At 39.4% G+C, this 17,055-nt stretch overlaps 1 protein-coding gene across 1 annotated transcript in view; it reads right to left on the reverse strand.

Moving 5' to 3' along the window:
* NRG3 (neuregulin 3) overlaps positions 1 to 17,055 on the reverse strand; it is a 377,348-nt gene that overhangs the window by 102,250 nt on the left and 258,043 nt on the right. Inside the window, exon 3 of the mRNA XM_052677569.1 lies at positions 5,149 to 5,222. Within this exon, the coding sequence (XP_052533529.1) occupies positions 5,149 to 5,222 (74 nt within the window). The remainder of the gene's footprint in view (positions 1 to 5,148; positions 5,223 to 17,055) is intronic.

Genomic DNA, 17,055 nt, shown 5'->3' on the forward strand with positions numbered 1-17,055 from the left:
GCAGAACCACAAAGCTAGATCTGCTCAAAGCAGGAGACTGAGCCTCCTGAGTTCTGCTGAGAACTCGAAACTTCTCTTTCAAATTAAATTATCTTACAAATATAAAACCGGAGGGAAGAAAGGCACCTAAAATCAGACTGAAACACTCAGCTTCAAGACTAACGTAACCACTACAGCTTCCGGGAAGGAACCTCTTCCTAAAGCTGAGTCTGTGCTCACAGAAAGCTTCTCAAATGAGATTACCCAGGGCAGTGGGCTGGCATAGTGCTGAAACCATAGGCACACATGTAAGCTCTAAAACTTCCCATTTAGACATGACCCAGGAGTTCTAAACCAGGGTAGGCAGAAAAAAAATGCATTTCTATCAATAAAAAACAGTCACTAGGACTTGGGAGGAGTAAAGTAAGGAGTGTTCATGTCTTGAGGCCTTGAAGACATTCCTAGGGAAACAGATTCATTTTTAACTACCTAGAGGTTTTTTTACTTACAGCCACAGAGTCTTACAGGAGAAGGTTTTTGATCCTTTAGTACATAAAGAAGTAATCTAAGGACAAATGTCTGCACGCTCCAGACATACAGCTTGCAAGTTTGTCTTTGATGAGATTAAAAAAAAAAACAACAACTTTATTTGTGCCATGTTGGCACAGGTTAGGCTATAACATGACCACAAGCTAAAGCTAAGTCTATAGGAACAAGACTCCTGACATTAGAAAATCTGGACAGACAAACCCAAAGCATAATGTGATTCTGCTGGTGGAAAAAATTATCAGTATAGAAAGAGGGTGCACATTTTAACAAAAAACATAAAAAAAACATCTAGATCTGGCTGGATCCAGGCAAAAATTTTGTCTGGAATCTGAATTCCTCAAAGAAGGGAGTACACAAAAACTGTTTTTAGTGACCCGCTCACGCTAGTTCAAAGTTGTTAAAATAATGAAGTCTAATCAAACTGCAGAAGGAATTAAATGATGAGGTTGACTGCAGTACCAGAAGCATGGCTTAAAAACCTTTTAGTTTTCCATCCTACTTTCCTATTTCTAGAAAATAATGCATTTACTTTGGAAAACAACAGGGTGGGATTCCTCTTCATCGATGCTTTTAAGGTCAAATGGGAAAACTCAAGTGTTATTATTTCTCATAAAAAATTAATACTGCACATTATAAAACTGAAATACATTTTCCTTTGCATGGCAAAGAAGCTTTTGAAACTGTTAGGGATAAATTACTTGAGAAGTGAGTTCAACAGAATTTGGTGGGAAAAAAAAAATCCACCACCAAATAATGCCTATATGACAAATGGCTTTCTTGATTGCTTTCCTCTACACTTTGGAACAGATTCGCAGAGAAGCTAAAGCTGCAGAGGTTACATTTCGCCTCAGTGTAAAAATTAATTAAATGGAATATCTGCAGCCTAGGTACACTTACCTTTCAAGACTCCTTGGGCCAGGCAGCTCTACTCCAGAACACTATAAAGCATAGTATGTGAGTACATTTGTACAATTTAGGCTGCATAGAAGTTTCCAATCCTACAGATAAGCACAGGACTACACATGCCTGAAGAATGACTTGTATGTAGAAGTTATACAAAAGCTTCATTTATAATGTTGAAAATCTAAGTGGTAACCATCGCCATGAACCACACGTGTAAGAGGAGTTAGGTCAAATGGAGAAAGCTGAAGCAATATTTCAAATATATTCCTTTCATTTCAGCATGTGAGTGCTATCTCACGTTAGCCCTTCCTCCATACATGGGGGAGGGGAAGACTGAATAATAATTAATAGGCTTACATTGCCCTGTGTTACGAAGACTGACGGCTTCCCTCCTCGTGACAGTGACTTTGAGCATGAGTTGTGCTGTCATGTGCATGTCATGCAGGCAGCCCTTTTCCCTTTTTGGCAACATCAGTAATTTTTTTAGGCTTCTTGCTGCTCCCATGCCCTAAGGAGGTTTCACACATGTTCCAAGGTTAACCAATATATTTTGCTTTTATATGTAAATTCAATTAATTTTTGCTCTTTCACTTACATTCAGAAAAACTAGCTAACAGCAGAGAAATTAAATGAAGTGAAAGAGCAAACAGCACCTGTGATGTTTCCCATGACTGAAGAAGGTCCACTAGAAGGTCTTGCATTTGCCATGTTTCGGCATTGCTGCCTTTCCATCTTACATCTCATTTCTTATCAGTTTGATCCTAAATTTGACCTGAAAATAGGTAGCAGGTGGCAGATATGACTGCAAGAAGGTTCGTACTCCTCCCTGAGTTACTGAAATTGCTTAGTGAACTCTGAAACCATCAGTGATTTCAAGAGGTTTCCCAACAAAAGCATCTTAAATATAGCAGCTGTTTGGGCTAACTAGGCAAAATGCACATGATACAGCGTATAACCCATATAAACTATTACATGAATTGAACCTTATCTGTGCAGTACAGTGAAGATGTGCCTAAGATAGCCATTAAGTGAGGTAAGAGGCTGCGTTTGACTTGGTACTGAAAGGAAAGCACTGCAGAGCCATATCACATTGTGCAAATACAGACAGAAGCCACATAGAACAAGGTAGGTTTGTCTTAGAAGGCTGTTACAAAAATACACTGTTGAGCAGAAAAATAAATATTATAATGATAAATTTGATTTGATAGTTATTTTCTGAGTGTGGCTCAGATTTACTTCCCATTTAGTAACAAATGAATGTTCTGAAAACTTAACTTGCACTATCACAGGCAAGGAAAGGTTAAAAACATATAGCTTCAACCTTCCATACATTCAATCTTCAGAGAAGATAATTAATATCATATGTACCATGGGAGTTTAGAAAACTACTACTACTACAAAAAAACCAAAACCCCAGGTAATACCTACAAGACTCGTGAGCTAGACTTGCTTATAAAACTTGACTGATACCAGTGTTGGCTTTGTGCTGTCCCAACACAAGAGCACTCATTTAAGTGTCCAGCTTTTGGAACTGAGCCTTGTGTTTGAAGAAATGGCTGCTTTCAGAAGCCACCTCTCAATTCAGCATTTAGCATCCTTTAGCAGTTATTCTCCTGATCTGAACAAACATTCAACTGCAAAACTAAATTTTTGTGAAACAACACCAGAGCCTTTGGAAATGTTCGTGTTGCACATGACTGCCAAAAGAGTGTCAACTACATTTTACAGTCTTCAGATTACGCAAACTGTAATTATTACTGATACTGAAAACTAATTTTCAATGTGATATTATTTTCTTCTCACTAGAAGAGAGATAAATACTTGACTGATTTAACTCTTGAATAGAATACTGATGTTATCACTGTCCAGTTGCAATGGAAAATGAGTAAAATCTGTCTTTCACAAGAGTTATGCATAGAACAAGTACAGATGCGTATACATACCAATACTCTGAACACAGAAATGGGGCTGAGCTGCAATTTTTTCTCTTTTGAATGAAAATGAGGATTAAATACAAGGTACATTTCAAAACCGACTTGGAAAATACCTAACTCACATTTACCTTCTTTATTTTGGCAGAAGAGAACTTATTGGCCCATAGGAGCATCCAGACCTATGTCAGCATAGTCAAGGTCTCCTGTTCTTAGAGAACCTTAATAATGTATTTCTAAATATAACCTTAATGAATAAAACTAAAAAATAAAAAAAGGGCATTTCAGTAGAATTTTAGCTTCATACTGGGCAGAAACAGGTAGCTGAATAATTTTACGATTTTATGGAAACACAGAAACGAAACGGACTGTCTCCCATGTTAAGACAAACAAATTTGTGCAACTAGAAGAATGCTGCAAATTAAAAACAAAAGTACTACCAGCAGCATGCAAATCCTGCAGTGTTTTTGGCCTTGTTAGACGCATCTTAATACAGGGGTCTTTTTCTGGGCTTTGTGTATCACCTAAATAAATTGTAGTGAAATACTGTACACCTCTGCCCTTGAGAGAATATCAGCAAAGTCCATGGTTAAAAACAGTCAGGTAGGTACCACTAAGTCCCCTCACTTGTTCAGTTTCCTTTCCCCTACTTTTGGGATGCAAAGTACTTTTTGCTTGAGTATATACAACCGCTATGTTTACACATTCACACAAGACTTGGCAGAGACAAATATCTGCCTATTCATTATAGACTCTGCACTTCACAGTTAAAGGTCAAGCAAAAGGAAAAGCAAAACCAGATGCAAAGCCAACTATAATGGGAGCTATATAACACACAGAAGTACAAAACAACAGGTATCTTTGGCAACAGGCTTTCACATAAAAACGAACAAGAAAATAAAGAGAAAGCACAAAAAAAACAGAAAAACAAGCATTGTTCTTCAAAAAGCACAGACAAAACAATCCAAACGACATTTTAAAGTGTACCCCAAAAGCAGAAGACTTAAATACATTACAGTTTCTAGAAATAAGAATAAAAATGACATATTGGATATGACCCTTTGCAGCATGTCACTTCACCTGAAAAATTAATACGAATTGTGTTCATCAGTAAATGGATTTTCTTCCAAAAATTTTATCTCGGCTAATATTTTTTTCACATATTTTTAACAGTCAATAGAATTTATGAAGTGGGAGAGAGGAGCAGAACATACGCACAGGTGTTCTAGCACAAACTTACAGGTGACAGAAAGTTCTGTTCCACATTAATAACTGAAAGCAGCACATCTTTACTCTGTAAACACAGAGCAAGGTCACTCATAATGAAAAATATGGTTTTGTGTAAATTGAAGGAAAAGTAGTAAATAATAAAAAAGATACTGTGTAGACATTATCTCTGAGGTTCTGGACAACAAGCATTTCTCCCCTTCTTTGAGGGGACCACTCCGCAGACTGAACTCATCTGTTTTTATATCATGTAGTTTTACTTGTTCAAGTCAAAAGTGGAGAACCATGAATATTCTGTCTTCAAACAGGAATAGCACTAATCCAAATCTTAAGGAATCAAGTTTCCTAATGGCCTGTTCTGCTGCAGTGCAACATGCTTTATTAGCACAGAGACTGGGGGATGTGTTCTTCTGTTTTAATCAACAAACGCAATACAAATCCCTACATGCACCTACGAGGGTCCATAATACATTTTTGTGACAATAGGCAAAGGGTCATCTCGCGTGGCAAGAACAGCCTCCAGAACAGAATAAATATGTAAGAAAAACATTTGACGTACTTGGATCTGACAAGATGGAGTCGGTTTTCGGCAAAAATTGGTCACAGCGGACTCCTTGGTAGCCCTCTTTGCACCTGAGAAAAAGGGGATAAATGACAAACATACGCATGCGATAGTAAAAGGTTAATTTCAAGGTAGAAAATCAACTGATTTTTTCCCTGTCAATGCTGTGAGAGACGTGCATATTTAGAGTTATCTGAATTATTATAGAAGCAAGTTTCTGAAACAGACAAGGACTACACAAAATAATCATTATTTTAAGGATTTCCCCGCAATTATTTCTGGTTATTGTAGAAACTATCAAAAGAAATGTCAGTTAAGTGCAACTCTTCTTTTAAATATTAAATTAAACATCAGTTAAACAGCAAAAGAATCATCTTCACTCAAATAGACATTCACAGATAAAATAAACTCATTAGATGAAACAAAGCTTTATAAAATTTCTGTACTGCGCAAAGCCATGAGATTTGCAACGCATTCATCTTTGGATGTTTGAATAAGTAGTGAACTCTTATCCAGCCATTTATTTTAAGACAAATTCCAACTGTATTTAAAAGATAATATGTTTAGGCTTGAAAGACAATATCAGGCATTGCTCCTAAGTGAACTTCCTTAGATATCCACAGAAATACATTTCCAATCGTATAAACCAGAATATCCCACTGTCTTAATAAAATCTAATTTGCTTTGACTAGAATTCTAATACCATTATTTATCTTGAATTCTTACTTTAAAAAACTCCATTTAATGCATTTGGGCTGTTCTCAGAACAACCCCTTTCATTTCAAATAAGCATACTGAAATCAGGCCTTTATTTATTCACTAAGCCTTTTCACAAAGAAAAGTGATGGACTGTTTAATTATGAACGATAGCAACAGGGACTCCGTATCTCACCAAGTTCCTGAGCATCACCCAAACAATATGCTCAAATCAGAATCAGTATCTTCATTAGGACTGACAACTGTAACTTGAATTCTGTGATAATGTCAGGAACAGAAGTTATCTATTCCTTCACCTTTCTACTCAGTCTTCCTCTGAAAGTCACCTTTTAAATGCTTTTCAGTTAATAAATTAATACCTGAAAAGAGCATCTTCACCATAATTGATACAGGGATTAGAAAGCGTATTTGTGAAGAAATCTAAAAACTATAACAATTCCCATCAGACCCAACAACCTACACTAAGAGGAAGATTTAAAAATATTGATATTACGTCAAATCTTGCTTTTAGCCTTTTTCCCTTAAAAAGGGAAAGGCTTTTTTTGCTTTCTTCCCTTACTTTGGAGATCAGTTTTTCATTGATAATTATTTATCTGTAAAATAGACTGTAAAAAACAAATTCAGATCCTATGGCAGTGGTCACAATTTACCACTCAAGGAAAAAATGCTCTGAAGATTTTTTTTTGTCTTTTTTATTTTCCATACAATATATTCAATTAAAAGATGTCCATTAGTCAAAAAACTCAATTGAGTCTCATAAACTCAGACACCACTGCATGCACTTCTTTGCATCCAATTATGAAATACCTGACGTTGCCTCACATGGAACAGAAACTCATCTTCACATTCTTGTGGAGGTTTGGTAGTGCTCATTTCCAAGCTATAGAACAGCATTCAAGGGTGGCGATATTCTTTTCTTTGCGCTAGCATTTTCTATTAACATTTTAACAGACATTTGTGCCAGTCTCACTTACCACCCTATTCAGACTTGCAACCGAACTGTTGGTTTGCAAGTCATACAGATCATTCATCACCTAGTCCAATGCAGCACTCACAGAGCAGTAACCACCTACAGGAGCTGAACTTAACACATATTAGCATGATGCACACTACCAGGCAGGGCAATGCTGAACAATGCTATCAGTACCCTCGTACCAGCAGGGTTAGCCCTTTCATTCTCCTCCAACAGTCATCAAGGCCAGCAAAGACAGGAGTCTACTGCCTTCCTTCCATATTATTCCACACCTTTTATAACAAACTTTGCTATCTCATTTCACAGCCGCGTAAGAATCTGTACCATTTATTCCAGCTACCAGTCAGCCCTGGTTAATTAATTGCTCATGCCAGAGTTGAAGGAAAAGAGTTTGCTGCCAGGGCATGCAACAAACTCCATGTCACTATTCCAATCCTACCAACTGCCAGGGGCCAAACATAAGTCTTTTACTTCAGGAAAATATTTGTTCTATCTGGCACGTTGGGCTTTGAATATTCTCATTTCCACTGAATGCTGTTTTTAAGAGTTACAGTTTACCAGTTGCAAATACTCCAGATGCATATAAAGTTGATGGCCTTGAAAATGGCATGGTATAAGACCCCTCTAACTGGTAAAGTATTGCCCAGGTATAGGATCAAGTTAGATGTACTTCCATGGCTTTCACTTCCTAACTTTGTAAGAGCAGCGGGTTGGAACAGAATGTATCACAGTCTTCTCATCGTACACCTCCTGCCTTGTAAAACTCAGCATCTCTGGAACCCGACTGTGCACTGCTGCTACTATGCTACGCAGTGTGGAAATAACAATGGTGCTGTGTTTCTTCTCTTAAAAATGAATTGGCTGTCTCATCAAACTGTTATTTCTACCTTGACTATATCCTACATACACTGTTGCTACTTCAGTGTGAAACTGAAGCATATGGTAATCAACTGGTTGACTGACTTGGATGAGTCTAAAGTAGCATTTTCACTTACCTGCACACTTGGATGAACATGCCAAAACAAGCACTTATTTTTGTTATTTTCAAAATTGAATACAGAGGTGGCTGATAAGGAATAAATAAGATACTTTAATATAAAAATGTAATGCTACACTAAGCAAACTACTATAGCCATACTTGTGTTTTAAACAACGTTTCAATAAAAATAAAAACTAAGTTCCCTAGCTTCATTATCAAATGATTTTTGAAATCTGTAAGACAACAACAAGTACTAAGAATAACTGCTTTGTCAACATCACAAATTTCATATCTTTGTAAAGCAGTTTTGTGAAATTGAAGCCTTTTAAAATATACATTTGATAGTTATAACATTGAAATACAATAAAAGCTGATGTTGTGGCAAAACCCTATAATCTCCTCTGAAGTATCAGCCATCCATTCTAAATGGGAAATGTGATGGTTGTACTCACGGCACCGGTTAAGTCAACATGCTGTTAATTGGCATCACACCTCTGAAGGAAAAACAAACAAAAAAAACCCAAAACAACAAAACAAAGAAAACCCCTCTTACAACTATACTGCAATTACATGCTTTTTGTCACATTCATAAGTATATAGGAAAGTCCAATTGAAGTCATTAAACATTGCCACACAGTGCAAATCATTGCATTTATATTTATGGCTGTATTAAAAATAATATCTGTGAGCAATCAGGAGAATCTTGATAAATACTTAGATACAGCTGACTGTACAAATGATCACTTCATTATACGACAAGCAAGGGTTTATTAGCAATGCCTTCAGAGAAGAAAGAAAGCAATAGTAGGATGAGATATTGCTCACAGTCAAGTGAAAGCTCTGACCTGCACGTGAGATTGCCACTTTCAGCTATGAGCTGGAACTGCAGTGTGAACTCCAACTCAGTAACAGAACACACGTAGATCCTTAGTGCTGTGTTCTATTAACAAGCTTAGGCATATGCACAAGTGTAGACCATGGTGAAAGTCTCCATAAACAGAATTACAGTTTAATAGCAAATTAAATCTGAGTAAGGAATCCACTATTCTTCACTCTGATTTTCACCAAAACAATTTTACGTATCTATGCTTCAGACCAAAATTAACAATAATTGTTACAATTTAGAAGTGGTACGAAAAAAATCCTATGTAAAGCAAATATGAAGCTGCTAAAAATCCTGAAATACAGAACATGCTGCTAAATTCAGACAGGATTACTTAATGTTGTGTTCTACACATCTTGCACTTGGTAACGTAATTTCTCAAAGATGGTGTTTTTTTAAGTTATCAAGACAAGCTTTACTGTGCGTTGCACTTATGTAGTCACTCACAACCTCCTTTCTGTGGAAAGCTACATACAGTAACACATTTCTCACTCCTCAAGGTAAGGTGTTTTGGTCCTTCCTCTACTTAAGCGCATTTTCACTTAGAAATCAAAAAGCAAAGAAATTATTTTCTCATCACGCCAGTTAATAGCCACTGTACCAAAATACAAACGGCTCGAAACCACACACAACTGCATCTTTTGTTTATTCTCTGAGTGAGAAATCAGAAATCATAATAAAGAAGTGTTCGAGTGGTCAATAAATCTTGATCACGTACTGATTCACACACACAGCATACAACACACTCTATCCTGGATTAGAGTGTCAGTTATGTAACAAATATATATTGCAAGCCGTGACTTTCCTTGGGCCATTGGGTTGTATCAGAGCCATGTGTGGAATATGCTACAAACAATGAAAAATAATTTCTCTCTTGTGCAAGCAGGCTGAAGTTTGGCTTCTCTGCTTCCAGATGTAATGACCTTCAAGATAAACAACAGAAATTTGTATGAGGATTGCTTCAAAAGCAATGCTTCCTATTTGATTACTGTGGTCTTTCCTACCCTAAATCTCCAGACAGCTGATCCTCTCCACACCACACAACTGTGACCCTCTGACCCTGCCCAATGGATCCCTCCAAACAGCTCTTCAACCCCAAGCAGATCAATACTCCTGCCCAACCTGGCAGTCGTCACATACCCACCGAGCGTACGCTCAGACCACTGCCCACCAAAACTACCAACACAATCTCAAACACAGCCAGTCCTAACCTCAAGCTCCATGGAAGACCATGTTGCCAGCTGCCAATCACATCCAACACCATCCACAACAACTCTGACATTCCTCAACCCACCAACAGTATTCCCAATCCAGCCATAAGCAGCCAGCCTGTCCAAGAGAATGCTATGGAAAACAGCATCAAACACTTTGCTAAATGCTGAAGACTCACGTGGGATATCATGGAAGGAGATCAAGCCAGCAAAGCTGGTCTGCTCACTTGACTACAAACACAAATCAACTGGGTCTGGCCACCCTATACATGCTACGTCCTTGTATTATTCCTGAAAAAAAAAAAAAAAAAAAAAAAAAAAAATTCCATTTAATCACAAAAAACATGGGGAAAAATAATGATAATGAAAAATAAAGAATTCAATAGAGTGAAAAAAGACACCTCTGCTTCTGAGACACCTCTAATCACATACAAACAAGTAAAATAGTTCTGTATTAATCTTGGAAAGTTAATAGTTTTATAAGGTATTATTTACACCCATCAGTGTTGGTACTAAAATATAATAGCAGAAGGAATGTTTTAATTCAAAATGAACTAAGCATTACTGCAGACTTCTCCCAGAAATTGCTGCAGACAGGGAGCACTGCTGAGAGAGATGACATTTTTCTCTTTGCTAATCTGTTTCTGTAGTTTCACAATGGAAAGACTTTTCGAAGATACTATGACCTTTCCAAACTGTTTCATAAAAGATTCGTGTACTAACTTACAAGCAATCTGTTAAAGGAAAAGCCATGGCTTTTCTTAATTGCAAAGCTAGGCTGTTGGAGCTGAGGCTGCCAGTGGTCAGGTCTCAGTAACATGTGCAAGAGGCACAGAAGGAAAGAGGAGGAGGAAGGGTGGCAGCACCTAATACAAAACCAGTTACAACAGCCTGTAATTGCAACACAGCTAAGTGGCATTTCATTAATTCTTTTCACCTATTTAACACCCTAGCATATGCATCTGAATAAAGCTTAATGTCTTCCCACAACAAAAATGCTGGATTTTAAAACTATCTTATAAAACGGCAGTTTTTTCTCAGGGGTTTCCACTAGTGGAAAAGCAAGCATGGTTTACACACGAAAAGCATTATGCATTTGAAGTATTCTTTCTTACTACTGATGTTTTGCACTAAGATATGCTTTTTCCATTCCTGCTATGGACTGAAGTTGCACGTTCACACCTACAGCAGCAACACAAATTCAGTTCCCTGCTTCCAACTTTTAAGTGTCCAACTGCGTTCTTGAGAATTTTTTGTACGTAAAATCTACAACGCTGCAGAAATGAAACTTTCTGTATAGTAAAGGTTTCATGTACACATTTGAACTTTCCAAAAACAAACAAACAAACAAAGCCCCAAACCAAACAACCTTGTAATTTATTTTGTGATTAAGTCAAAGCATGTATCTGTTTTTCCTCTTGCTTTTTTTATTAAAAATTTTTTACTTCTGTGAAAATAGATCATATAAGTCTCAAAGAACAGACATTAAGAACTTTGGAAAAAAATCACCATTCTGTCAATTTTCTTTAAAAATCTTGCAATTATTAAAAGTAAGTAGAGCAAGTAACCATGAAGGAAATTATACTGAATAGGTATCCAGACAAGAGTGAAAAAGTTTTCCTATATCATTTGCCCCAAAGTCAGGCTAGTAAAAAAATTCTAACTTCAATAGGGAAATTGAATAAGACTTTCTAAAAATCATTGTATTTATCAGGCTGGAAACTGTCAGTGCAGCTCTCTAAAAAACGAAGTACTATTATGCACTTGCTGAAAATGGCATAAAGATTTAAAGGTCATACCTACAAAAACCCATGTCATTGCCTAGACTTAGATAATACAACTTTCAACTAATTTGTTGACTTCGGTCTTTCAGGTTCCTTTAGCCTTGGAGAAGCAAAATGGGGATACTTTAGTAAAACTGGAATTCTCTAAATCCTCTGTATTAACCACTGAAATAAATGAGGCTTTTAGCATTTAAAAAGGAGTTATGTGGATTTGATTTAAATGCCTTGCTCAAGGTCACACAGAAAGTAACAAATTACCATTTCTCTCCTTTCTCTAGGTGGTTTTCTTTCCATTTCATGGATGATTAAAAAGAGGTCGCAGTAACATCATGTCCAAGTTTTTTCTTGGTTGCCCAAGGAAACCAGGTGCCAGGCCTCGTGCTCGTTGTATTGGATTCAATGCTTACTGTGTACATCCAGGTTATGGCTTACAGTAGCACCTCAGCCTGTTTTCTGGGAGGAACACAAGCCATGTCAGCACTCTCCTGACTGACACAACTGTCTTGCTTCTGAGGGGCTGCTGTCTGTGTGCTGCGGGCACACCTCACCTGCTCTGACTTCAGTATGGTACCCATGGTGCCATTTAAGCCCTCTGCCCCTCAGGTGCGTGCTGCCACGCAGTCACAGAGCTCGGGCTCTCAGGGTTCTGGAAGTCACCGGCTGGTTTCTCCAGCCGACCTCTTCCTCATTCCCCGTCCCTGTTTTGCACTGGGATTCCAGGCTTATGGTTTAGCTTCTAGAAAGAAATAGATGCAACAACTGCTCATTTTAGGGTGTGTGGATGTTTATTTGAACGTTTATGCCCAGATCCCCCTGCGCCCTCTGTGGCCTCCAGGAGGGCCATCCCAGCGCCGTCCTCGTAGCAGAGATGTTCTGTTTGTCCAGCACTTGGCCGCCGTTTGCTGGGCTCCGTGCAGTGCCTGGGTCTCTGGTAGCGGCAGCCCCAAATGTGGGCACTGTGGGCTGACCTCAGTCGATCAGCGGGGGCGGAAGGATGAGCTGGAGCTGCCGGTGGTCTTCTCCAGCAGGGCAGGGAAGTGATGGCGAGAGCTGAGGCAGAAGAGCCGTGCGGTGCCTCAGCCTCTTCCCCGCCTGCGCTCTCCGTCCCTGTGCCGTTCCCAGTGGAGGTTGGGCCGCCTGCTCACAAGTGGGGCCCGCCGGGGTGCCGCGCGTGCTCTCCGGCACCCATCTGCCGCTCCCGTGCCACCCGCCTCAGCCACTCGCGGTCCTCGTCCTGCCGCGGCAGCTCCTCAAAGCGGCTGCGCTGGTTGAGCTCCCCGTGCCAGGAGGAGCTGCGCACCAGCCGGCGGGGCGACCTGGAGCAGCTGCGCGGCGGGCTCCGTGGTGGGACGCTGCGGGAGCGCCGGGCAGATCTTGCCTCCCGCCGCTCCCTGGTGCGCTGCAGCTTTCCCTGGGGCGAGCAGGTCGGGGGCCGAGCCGAGGGGCGCCAGTCCAGGCACTGCTTGGCCAATATTCTCTGGCGGCACAGGGGGCAGCTGGGGCTGTTGGCCGTCCACTGCTCGATGCACTCCCTGCAGAAGATGTGCCTGCAGGGCAGAGCGCGGACGGTGTCCGTGACCCGGTCCAGGCAGATGGCGCACCGGTCCTCGCGGGCCTCCACCGGCCAGACCCACGGCTTGCGCCTGCGGTTGGGAGCCGCCTCCTGGCTCATGGCTGCGGCTGCCCTGGCGCTGTGGGGCTCCAAGGATGGATTCGGAGCCCCAAGGATGGATTCGCTGGAGGCTGCCTCTTGCGGAGCAGTCGGCAGCCTCTGCGCCTCCACTCGCAAATCGCTCGCAAGACTCCTCTGTCTCACGCACTGGCAAAGTCTCAGTGTCTCGTGCTCCCACAGGAAGACGCTCACACCTCGAGAGTCGCCAGCAAGACTCAAGGCGGGCTGGGCCCGCTGGGTATTTATAGGCATCCGGCCCATTGTGAGCTCATGGGCTGACTGTGACTCTGCAGTGCCATCACCAAGGGCGCAGACAGGGAGGGGGAGGTTTGCTGTCCGCTTGTTGTGGCGTTCCTGTTGTTGGCATTTGCCTGCCCGAGTCCAAGGACTTTCTCTGGGACATTTTCACAGGCGGTGACAAATAAACGATTGGTTGAAGCACCAATGGAATGGATTTGGTGTTGCCACTGATCAGTGCTGTAGCTGTGACCGTGCTGGTGTTTGATAGCAGTGCAAGCAAAGCAAATGCTATCCTGGGTATTTTTCACCAAGAAGTGAAGGGGCAGAGCTTAGCAAGAAGGGCTCGCTGTCTCGGTGGGGAAAAAGCAGCATAGTTTCTCTGTTTCTCTTGTCTCCTTAGAATCACAGAATCCTAAATCCTACAATTACTCTGGTTGGAAGGGTCCTCAAGGATTATCAAGTCCAACCGCAGCCTAACCACAGTACCGTAACTCTAGTAACCCTTTGCTAAATCGTATCTCCGAGCACCACATAGAAACGGCTCTTAAACACATACAGGGACAGTGACTCAACCACCTCCCTGGGGAGCCTATTCCAATGTTTAGCCACCCTTTCTGTAAAGAAATGTTTCCTAACGTCCAACCTAAACTTACCTTGGTGCAACTTGAGGCCATTTCCCCTCGTTGTAAACTCCTCAGAAATATTTTTTCCCTTTTTTTTTTTTTTTCCCCCATAGGACACATCTAGGTACAAGTCAAATAATATACACAGCGCAGTTTGAAGAGTCAACTTAGCAAATGACTGCAATTTAGTTTCAGTGAACGGATTCAAGTACGAGAAACAGTTCTGTAGTTGTTTTTTGTTGTAGTCACATTTCAAAGACTGTATAGTTATGCACATAGATTTACAGAAGCCTACTCATGCTGCTCCACTATTCAGGTTCGAGCTAAGCTGAATTCACTGATTTCAGGAGATGACTTCCTCTTTTGTCCTCCAAACATCATTCCCCACCACAAAACAACAAAAAATTCTAGTTTTCAAATTCTTTGTTTTCCTTCAGCTGGAGATCAACCAGAACATGCTGACATGACTAGAAAACAGACATCCTAAGGTCATCTGGCTTATTCCAAAATCTGCAGAAATAAAATCTTTCTCTTTCCATCCATACAGAGTGCTTGTCTGCTATGTTGGAGAAAAATTCAAATCTGATAGGACCGCTACATTACTCTGCTACAAAAGATACGGACAGAAATACGCACCACAGACAGATCTAGGCAGAAACAGCCATCCAAAATAAACAGTGGCCAAGACTGCCCACCATTTACAAGCCAAAAAATAATCCATTTGCTAAGGAAATCTAAGAACCGTTCTGGAGCACTGCCAAATATTTAGCTATTGAACAATTCCAATGAAGATGAAAGGAGCAATGGATGCAGAACTTGCATATGAAACTGAAACTAATTGATAGAAAATGCAAAAAAAAAAAACTTTTTAAAGCACTGTGCTGCTTCTAGTACTCTTGATGAAATTTAGAATGGAGCTGGAAGATATAAACAAGATTATGCAGTCACAGTTGACAAGGCCAAGGTCATACTCACCTTATGCTCCATCTGTTTAAACTATGGTTCCAGGAGAAATTTCATTGCTTATACCAAATAAAAAATATAAACTTAGTATCAGCTTAACTTCTTAGAGCTATTTGTTAGTAAAAATCAAATGTTACGAGGTCAACAAGAACTAATGCTCAACAAAAGCTCACTTACGCTTCTAAATCCACATGAACATTGCTTACACTACTTTCTCACTCTGGGCTAGACCGGCAACCCCAACAGGCAACACAAGTTCAGATCATAAATATACTACTTGAAATATAACCAAGCACCAACATCAGGAAAAGAAAATTTCAAAAAGAGAAATTTGGATCAGCTTAATGTTTTTCATTTTAATCATTACAATTTTTCAATTTTTATCTTTTGTTACCTTCTATTACTGATAAAAAAAAAAATGAAACTTACAGTCTGTATTGCATAAATGTGTCCTGAGTGCCAATCTTAACTCTGAAGTTAAGGGTCTGCAAATGTTGGTTAACTTCAGTAGATGTGACCTAAAGTTTAGCAGGAGCTTTCAGAAACAACTCTGGAAGTGCATTTCAAAACTGTAATTTATAGTTCTCTTTTACTTTTTCAAGAAAGATGTTAGTTCTGTTCTGTATCGTTCAAGTTTAATTCAGTACACACAGTTTAACACACACTTTCCTAGTTTACACCGCACCATCCTTTCTCCTTAAAAAACTTTGATCCATAAACCACAAGGCATTAGGAACTGCCTCAGAATATCACCTAATAAACTCATTTACCAACTAACTGAGCAATTACTTGGCTGCTATTCTGGATTTAACCAAACAAAAACTGAAAAGACTTGATTAGGTTCTTCCACCAGTATACCTCTGCTGTGTGATAAATTATTTACTATAGATGATAAATGAATGTATTCTTTCATTGTGTATGGCATTCATCAGTGACAAAAAAGCTTTTGAATAAATGGAAAGTGTTTTCATATCATATTCAAAAGCCTCATGAAGCTAAGGCATAGATGAAAGCCACATCAATAGTTGATAAACTAAAAGAAAATGAGACGTTTGCTTTACATTACATCTGATCAAGATTACCATCTTCACAGAAGTCCTTCAAAAGTCCTTCTCAAAAACGTTTTAAAGGACTGAACACAGGTAAAATAACAAAAATGTCCAAAATCAATAAGGAAAGGACTAAAATATATTACACATATAGATGTTATCATGGCATTTGTGGCATTTTTAAAAACAACTATAATAATAAGCGAGTCAATACTAAAGAAAGATGCAAACTCATTAGTAAGTAGAATAACACATTTGTTAATTTTTTTTTCCCCATTTTTCTCTGCTCAGACACACTACATGCTCAATAATGGAAGTTTTCATTTCCAGCTACTTAACAGAAGCAACAGACGTAGACTTCTGTTATCAAAACTTTCAAGTGTTTTACATTCTGTTCTCTTAAATAATTCCTAACACAAAAATAGAGCCATATATATTCAAGATAAATAGTATTCCTGAAATGTTTCAAGCCCATCTAGTACTACAGAGGATCATTTGATGATTATGAAAAACATCACACAAGATTTTCATTCAGTTCAGCCTTGCAGATTCAAAAACTTATGTCAAGTTTCCACACAAATTTTTAATGTACACTTTAGACAAATTTTAAAGTATGTAAGGAAAATCAGGTGCTTGTCCAATAATATATATGAGTTAACATCACAAACTCCTCTCCTACATAGCTTGGATCACATCAAGCCAATGCTTATCCAGAGGGTCAGACTGCTTCTGCTGGATACTCAAAGCCTCTCAGTAGTTCAGTAAGGTACTCATTTTGTTTTGTTCACTACTACAATAAAAAGAGCTCAT

The sequence above is a fragment of the Tympanuchus pallidicinctus genome, unplaced genomic scaffold, assembly GCF_026119805.1.
Source record: "Tympanuchus pallidicinctus isolate F22 unplaced genomic scaffold, pur_lepc_1.0 scaffold16, whole genome shotgun sequence".
In the NCBI taxonomy this organism is placed as follows: Eukaryota; Metazoa; Chordata; class Aves; order Galliformes; family Phasianidae; genus Tympanuchus; species Tympanuchus pallidicinctus.